An 8,712-nucleotide genomic window follows, 5' to 3' on the forward strand; every position below is an offset into this window, starting at 1 on the left:
GGTAGAGATGTCACGTGCCTCAAATAAAAAAAAAACCACAACAATTAAACAAAACAAAACATTAGGATGACTCTGAGGCGGAGTCAGCGTCCAATCGGTGATGAGAAACAGTCCAACCAATCACGTGAATGGAGAATGAGAGGTGATAGATAGGTGTAGATGTTTGTATGACCAATGGTTCGACAGTAACACTTTCTCTTTTGCAGACAAAACCTAATGAAGTCTTAAATACTCGCTGAAGAAGAAGAAGAAGAAGAAGAAGAAGTCTTTGGTTGTTTGGTTTTTTCTTTGGATATTATATAAATATCAGTATTGTACAAGTCTTAAGGGCAAAAAAAAAAAAAACACTGTCCAGATGTTCTCTGGATGAGTTTTTCTTTTCTTTAAAGTTAAAGCTTTTCCACCGAAGGGTTTTTTTTTCTTTGGGGTCACATCAGTCTGCAGCTGTTATGCTTTGGTACAAGAGCTGGAGGACGAGTTGGCTGAGTTCCCGCCTCCATCATCCAGCCACTTATCGAGACTCCGCCTCCGAGCGTTCATGAAGAAGTTGCTGACAGTGGCGAGCTCCAGGCCCAGCTGCTGAGAGATGGTGATTTGTAACTCTTTGGACGGACGCTTGTTTTCTTTGAATATTGCATGTAAAGTCCGGCGCTGGACGTCGGTGAAAACGAGACGTGGTTTCTTCGAGACATTCCCGTGCTCGTTTTTGCCGTGTTCCTGCTCCTTCCTTTTGCAAGCTGAAAGAAACAGAGACAGAAAGACAGAGGAAAGTGTCAGATATCTCTCTGGTCGTCACTCATGTTCCCCTTCACACGTGTTCATCCGCAACTCTTTCACACTGTTTATCATGATGACTTAAGTATCACGTTTCGTTAAAGAGCAAAAAATGTGATTGGCTACAAACTTTAAGCCACGCCCCCTTCTTAACCATCAACCACTGTTGTGAGGGAGGAAGTGACATCACTGCTCACAATGGTGTTTGTATATAACTGAGAATGTTTGGTCTGATTAGACACAGAGACCATTCACCTCTTTTACTTCTTATCTACTTACGGACAACAGAAACCTGAAGAACTGTAACAGTGAAATATCACTAACACTGAACACTAGCACTAGTTCATCTGTGTGTGTGTGTGTGTGTGTGTGTGTGTGTGTGTGTGTGTGTGTGTGTGTGTTGCTAAAGCAAAACAGTCAACAGAGAGATGGTGTAATAAAGCAGAATTACCACATTTTCCTTTAACTGCACATCCCCAGGCACCAGAACACCTGACTTTACCCTATTAAACACCTCTGGGATGAATGTGAACGCTGACTGCACCCCAGGAACCTCCTCACCTTCTCACCTACCTCACTACCTGCCTTTACTAACAACCTTGTAGCTGAATATATCTCCACAAATTTCCAAAAAAAATCTATCTATCTATCTATAGAGAGAGAAATATATACAGAAAATATATTTTCAATCCTAACACTTTGAACTCGTGCCGCTGAGTAGAAACTGATTGTGTTGCAGTTCTGCTCATGGCCACATGGGGGAAGTGTGACATTAGGTGTAATTCAGGCGTTTTCTCTTTACCCCTGAGAGCCACGCCTACATTTTGCACTTGTAATCATTTCGAAAAAGATCCTCTGTCTGTTTTTATAATTAGAGTGTAAAAAAACACTTAATTATATCATTATGGTCCAAAACAGACAACAAACCTTATAAACACCAGACAAATTATAATTATTATATAATAATTACTGCTCCAAGAAACATTATTCTTAAATTACTCAATAACTGATAGTGTTATTAATATTATTATAGATTACACTATATTTAATCAGAACACAGATATCTATCTATCTATCTATCTATCTATCTATCTATCTATCTATCTATCTATCTATCTATCTATCTATCTATCTATCTATCTATCTATCTATCTATCTATCTATCTATCTATCTATCTATCTATCCCTGCAGCTGAAGCTATAATAAATGGAAATGAAGGGACACTCAGAAATAAAGGTAAGAAAGTGTAAGATCATAACGAGAACATGTTTCTGTAGCTTCTGTAGACACGATGGAATGTACCTTCAATGATCTAAAGCTTGCAGTGGTTCTTCAGGTTTAATTCTATACTATATAACTATATAAAATATAATGTGAATGATTACTGGATTCACAACACTGAGAGTTATTACAGTATACTACCGTTATTTCTAAATGTCAAAGGAGTTTTATTGCAGCTCTTAACATCTCCATGCCAAAACTGAACTGGTGTGAAAGAGATTCAAATGCAATCATCTCAGCCCGTAAATCACACAAATGAAGCTCAAAAAATGCACAAATAACTCAAACTACATGCCACTTCACGCTAACAACCATCACCACCAGAGTCTTCCTCACTACACATGGGGTTCAGTTCAGTTCTGAAACACAGCACTTTTATTATTATTATTATTATTATTATTATTATTATTACTTTAATTATTATTATTATTACTATTATTATTATTATTATTATTACTATTATTATTATTATTATTACTTTAATTATTATTATTATTATTACTATTATTATTATTATTATTACTATTATTATTAATTATTATTATTACTTTAATTATTATTATTATTATTACTTTTATTATTATTATTATTAAATAACAAACAAACAAACAAACAAACAAGCACACAGTGATAAAGACTGGATTTAGTGTAAATTTGATCAATGAAATGTTCAGCTTTGACCTTCCGGTAAGGTGCTCAGAGATCAGTGTAATAAAATATCCTCAACCTCATCCTCATCCTCATCCTCATCCCCATCATCATCCTCATCATCAACCTCATCATCATCATGATCATCTTCATCATCATCCTCATCCTCATCATCATCCTCATTATCAACCTCATCCTCATCATCATCCTCTTCATCAACCTTATCCTCATCATCATCATCCTATTCCTCATCCTCATCATCAACCTCATCATCAACCTCATCCTTATCCTTATCATCATAATTTTCCTCTTCATCATCCCCATCATCATCCTCATCATCATCCAAATCCTCATCCTCATCATCATCCTCATTATTATCCTCATCATCCTCATCCTCCTCCTCATCCTCATTATCATCCTTATCATCATCATTCTCATCATCATTCTCATCATCATCCTCATCATCATCATCCTCATTATTATCCTCATCATCCTCATCATCCTCATCCTCATCATCATCATCATCATCATCATCATCAGCTGCAGTGCGCTATGAGAATGAATCAGTTTACAGATGGACATAAACAGATGCGTGAAACGGAGAGAAAGTGATTTTGTATAACGGAGGTCTGTTATAAACTCTCTTAATGTTTACACCTGAACACAGACACAACAATCAAAAAACAAGCAAACAAACAAACATCAAATAAACAGAGTTTAATAAGCATGATTAATAATTAGCATATTTTTGCTGATGCAGGCAGAAATACGGGGCGAACAATGCGCCAATAAAAACTCACATATATATAAAACAAACACATTATATATATTTATAAACATGGCGGATGTGTTTATTTTTCTGTGGAGTGGATGAAGGCGGAGATCCTGAGCGAGCGCACGAGCTTCGCGTTTATTGATTAATTCAAATAAACGGCGGATCAAAGTCATGAGAATAATAACTAACACCACCTTAACAGTGTGTGTGTGTGTGTGTGTGTGTGTGTGTGTGTGTGTGTGTGTGTGTGTGTAAGAGAAAAAGGATGTACACTAAAGATTCGCTACATAAATATACCCGAACACACGTGAGCGCGCACCCAGAATAAATAGCTTACAATCAAATAGATAAAAATGTCAATAAACGTCTCTCTCTCTCTCTCTCTCTCTCTCTCTCTCTCTCACTCTCTCTCTCTCTCTCTCTCTCTCTTTCTCACTCACGCACACACACACACACACACACACACACACACACACAGACACACATTAAATATAAGCTGATCTATTAGCTACTGATACTGTTACTAAAATAACAATAAAATCTAATAACAAAAATGTCTAAACAGTCGAAGGAAGGAGACAGACAGGTGGAGTGTGTGGAGGCAGACAGACAGGTGGAGTGTATGGAAGCAGACAGACAGGTGGAGTGTGTGGAGGCAGACAGACAGGTGGAGTGTATGGAAGCAGACAGACAGGTGGAGTGTGTGAGGCAGACAGACAGGTGGAGTGTATGGGGGCAGACAGACAGGTGGAGTGTATGGAAGCAGACAGACAGGTGGAGTGTATGGAGGCAGACAGACAGGTGGAGTGTGTGGAAGCAGACAGACAGGTGGAGTGTATGGAGGCAGACAGACAGGTGGAGTGTATGGAAGCAGACAGACAGGTGGAGTGTATTGAAGCAGACAGACAGGTGGAGTGTATAAAGGCAGACAGACAGGTGGAGTGTATAAAGGCAGACAGACAGGTGGAGTGTATTGAAGCAGACAGACAGGTGGAGTGTATGGAGACAGACAGACAGGTGGAGTGTGTGGAAGCAGACAGACAGGTGGAGTGTGTGGAAGCAGACAGACAGGTGGAGTGTATGGAGGCGAGCGGCGCCAGACGTCTTCATCTCTCTACACATTGATTCTCTAAAAAATAAAACCTTATTAGGGCCTTAATGTTTGGAGTCACAACACACACACACACACACACACACACACACACACACACACACACACACACACTGGTCTATTGCTCAGTCTGTGGGGTTTTTTGGTTTCTGTAATGTTGATAAATGGTAAAGATGGAATAAGAAACACGCGTTATAACGGGAATATTATAAACTGCATGTTTCACCGCGTCACTGTTTAAAAACCGATCAAATAAATAAAATAAAAATCAAATCAACACAAAGTCACCCGGATTATTTTTAACTCAAAGATACACAGCAGTGGTATAAAACACGACCTAGACGCTCCTTAACACCGAGCAATTTATAAACACACACACACGTGACACATTCTTACCATTTTAACAGAAAAAAATAAAATAAAGCTTCTAAAATTATTTTGGTTGATTTTTTATCAATTTTGTAGAATTAGTGGGGACCTTGCTTTTAAACCGTGATGGTTTCCTAAGAACCACTACCACAAACATCACCATCTACAAGATCAACATCATACATCTTCAAACAGAAGAAGAGCTAAAAAAAAATAGTAATAATAATAGTAATAATAATAATAATAATAATAATAATAATAATAATAATAATAATAATAATAATAATAATAATAATAAGAAGAAGAAGAACAGATCTTAAAACAGATCCTGTGTAAAATAACTATTATTATTGGGTCTGTTTTATTATTATTATTATTATTATTATTATTATTATTATTATTATTATTATTATTAGACTGTTTTTATTATTAATTTTAATCACAAATTCGCGCCTACTGTTGTCTTGTTTTATACGTTTCTACACGTCTAGTTATTAATAAATAAACTGCTATACATAAATAAATAGCAGGAGTATTAAAGTTCAATAAAAAAAATCAATATAATCAATAATTCAATACTGATTTATTTATCAGAACGACGCTTTAATAAAATAGAAATAAAATTATGAAGGTATGAGATGAGACAGGGGAGTGTGGAAATGTCATTTTAATGGAATTTCTGTAATAATAATAATAATAATAATAATAATAATAATAATAATAAAACAGACCCACATGAGGGACTGACCTGCAAGGCGCAGCGCGGACATCCTCTGGAACTCGGGCTCCTGCAACCATTTCCACATGCGGCGGAACGTCTCCCGACCGGACTTGAGCTTGCTCCAGGGTTTGGGGTTCCTCAGCAGGTCGGAGAGCGTTCCCTGTGAGCGGCACAGCACGCGCTGTGCGAAAATAGCCTGCGGGATGCTGTAGCGCTTCAGCTCCGTGGTGATCCTCTGCGCCACCTCCTTGGTGTTCACCTCCTCGACAGGCGCCGCGTGCTCGCGGTCCCGCACGGCTCCGAGAGCTCCCTGCGCGTGGTGATGGTTGTGGTGGTGGTGTCCCTGTGCCGCGCTCATGTGGGCGTGCGGGTGATGAGGGTGGTGGTGCTGGTGGTGGTGATGGTGGTGATGGATGCCGTTGATTTGCACCATCATGCCCGCTGCCGGCGAGGAGGACGAAGACGAGGACGACGAGGAGTTGGACGAGGTGACGCTGCTCGCGTGCATGGACGGGTGATGGGAGTCGAACGCGGTCGGCGCGAGCATCTTCTCGTGGCCGTAAGGCGGCGGCGGAGGTGGAGGCGGCGGCGCCAGCGCGTGCTGGGAGCCGTGGATGGAGCCCATACTCGCTACGTCCTTGTGGTAGGGCGCGTAGAGGTTGTTGACGGAGGCCAGCGCGCGCTCGTCGCGCATGAGCGTGAAGCTCCCGCTCACGTTCCCCGCGATCCTCTGGTGAGGGTGGGCATGAGGATGATGAGGAAACTTGTCGGACACGGTGGAGATGGGCGGTAAGGGCTGCAGCGGTGTGAGTGTGGTGTACGCGCCTCCCATGCCCATCCCGGCGGTCGCCTCGCACGCCATGGCGCCGCTCATCGCCGCGTGCAGGTGTCCCGCGAGTCCTGCGTGGTCCGGGGGACGGTGCTGGTGCGGATGCGGGTGGGCGTGCGGGTGATGAGGATGGAGATGGTGCGGATGAGGATAGTCGCCGCTCTCCAGGATGGACGCCATGCCCGCCGCGGAGCGCGCGTGGGCCGCCGCCGCCACCTGCTCATGGCTCGCGCCGTGCAGGTCGCCCAGGCTCTCCATCGACAGCTGCGCGTTCATCGTGCGCAGGAGCCCGTGGACAAATCATCTATCTATCTGCTCGCCCAAGAGTCAGAAGTTCCTCACGTGCGTAAAAGTTTCTACCTCCTTTGCCTCCTAATCCTGCAAAAATCCTCCTTTTTGATTTATTTTTATTATAATTATACTATTTTTTGTATCATTCATTTAGTTTTTATTTAAAAAAATAAATGTTTTTTTTTTAATTCTCCGATTGCTTTGGTTTGTCTTTTTAAAAGAAAATAAGTTAAATTTAAGATTTTTTAGCATCCAGCATAAAAGAAAAAAAAAAGTTTTTTTTATGTATCCAGTCGCTTTTGCGTCACAAAAAAATAGATTAAAAAAACAACAACAGGAAGGAGTGAAATAAACACGCGTGATTTTAAGGCCCCGGTGTGTGTCGCAGCGCGTGCTGGGCTGTGGTGGTGGTGTGATGGTTCTCCCTGGGTCCGGCCATGCTGCTGCTGCTGCCGCTCCTCCTCTTCTCTTCCTTTTCTTTCGACGCTTCTGACTGACTGATTGCTGAAGTCCCTACACCGCCGGCGCGCACGCGCACGCGCACTCGCCATTCCGCCCGGCCCCGCCCACCGCGCTTGAGCCCTTTGTGACGTCACCTTGCAGCGCTGTTTTTCAAAGCAACACAAACCCGAGTTGTGTAAGAGATTCTGCATTCAGAGCACCGTGAACATTGAGCACTGTGGTTCAGGGGGCGTGAACATTCAGCACCATGGTTCAGGGGGCGTGGCTTATGTCTTACACTAACAGCTTGTTTGCAAATATTTATGTAGTGTTTTTGTCTCGCGCCTGTTCTCTCAAAAGCAATGGTGTGATTAAAGGCATGGGTGAAGATGTAGCTACCCATCACCTGCCTTTAAATGTGCAGGTGAGGTGGTGTTTACAGTTGTGTTTGAAGGTGTACATGATGGTGCGGGTGAAGGCATGGATTAAGGTGTGGGTGAAGGTGTGAGTGAAGGTGTGGGTGAAGATGTGGTTGTGGCGTAGGTGATGGCATGAGTGAAGGCATGGATGAAGGTGTGGGTGAAGGTGTGGGTGAAGGTGATGGCATGGGTGAAGGCGTGAAGTTGTGAGTATAGCCATGGTTGGATGTGTAGGTGAAGGTGCGGGTGAAGGCGTGATTGGAAGCAGGGTAAAGGTGTGAGTAAAGGGATGGAGGTGTGGTTGAAGGCACTGGTTAAGATGTGGGTGAAAGCATGTGTGGAGGGTGGATGTATAAGTGGGTGGAGGTATGGTGTAAGTGTAAGTGCTGGTGTAGGTGAAGTCATGTTTGGAGGTGTTGGTGAAGGAGCAGGTAAAGACACTGCATTGTAGACCGTTCCAGCATGATGATGATGTTTCTGTGCACAGGATGGACGTTGGTGTTAAGGGTGGACTGGAAGAATTCGAGTGTCCTCCACAAAGCCCTGAGCTCCTCAACAACACCGAACACCTTTGGGATTAATATAAAACAAAAAAACATCTAAAATTTGACATTCAACAAAGGGTGTGGGTGTGAAGATCAGGAATGCAGATTAATTTTCCATTGTGTACATTCACACTAATATAAAACTCAGTGAGAAATGAAGATGTTCTGCAGAACTTTCATGGTTTATTTTTCAGAGCTGAAATGTAGATTAATGAGGAAGTTCGGAGGCAGACAGAAACAGGACAGATCTCCTCGCTCGTGGCTGAACTGCTTCAAGTAACGAACCATAAACTCTGAGAAAGTGAACATGTTTATTATAAAGACACTTTATTAAATACACTCGTTTATCAGAAAGATTTTTGTTTTTCTTTTCGTTTACATTAAACACACTGGATACAAAAATTTATACAAATCATCATCATCATCATCATCATTATCATCATCATCATCATCATCATCATCAATCAAAATCATTTGGTGCACACACAAGAACTTCGCTTCATGAAC

At 41.7% G+C, this 8,712-nt stretch overlaps 1 protein-coding gene across 1 annotated transcript; it reads right to left on the bottom strand.

Annotated features, from left to right (window-relative positions):
- Nucleotides 1-409: 409 nt before the first annotated feature.
- Nucleotides 410-6,882, bottom strand: onecut1 (one cut homeobox 1). The gene is made up of 2 exons (XM_046863878.1): nt 5,708-6,882; nt 410-737 (listed from the first exon to the last, which is right to left on the bottom strand). The coding sequence occupies exons 1-2, from the start codon at nt 6,783-6,785 to the stop codon at nt 448-450; spliced, it is 1,368 nt and encodes a 455-aa protein (XP_046719834.1). The 5' UTR covers nt 6,786-6,882; the 3' UTR covers nt 410-447.
- Nucleotides 6,883-8,712: the final 1,830 nt, after the last annotated feature.

Source organism: Silurus meridionalis, chromosome 13 (assembly GCF_014805685.1).
Source record: "Silurus meridionalis isolate SWU-2019-XX chromosome 13, ASM1480568v1, whole genome shotgun sequence".
NCBI classification, from domain to species: Eukaryota; Metazoa; Chordata; class Actinopteri; order Siluriformes; family Siluridae; genus Silurus; species Silurus meridionalis.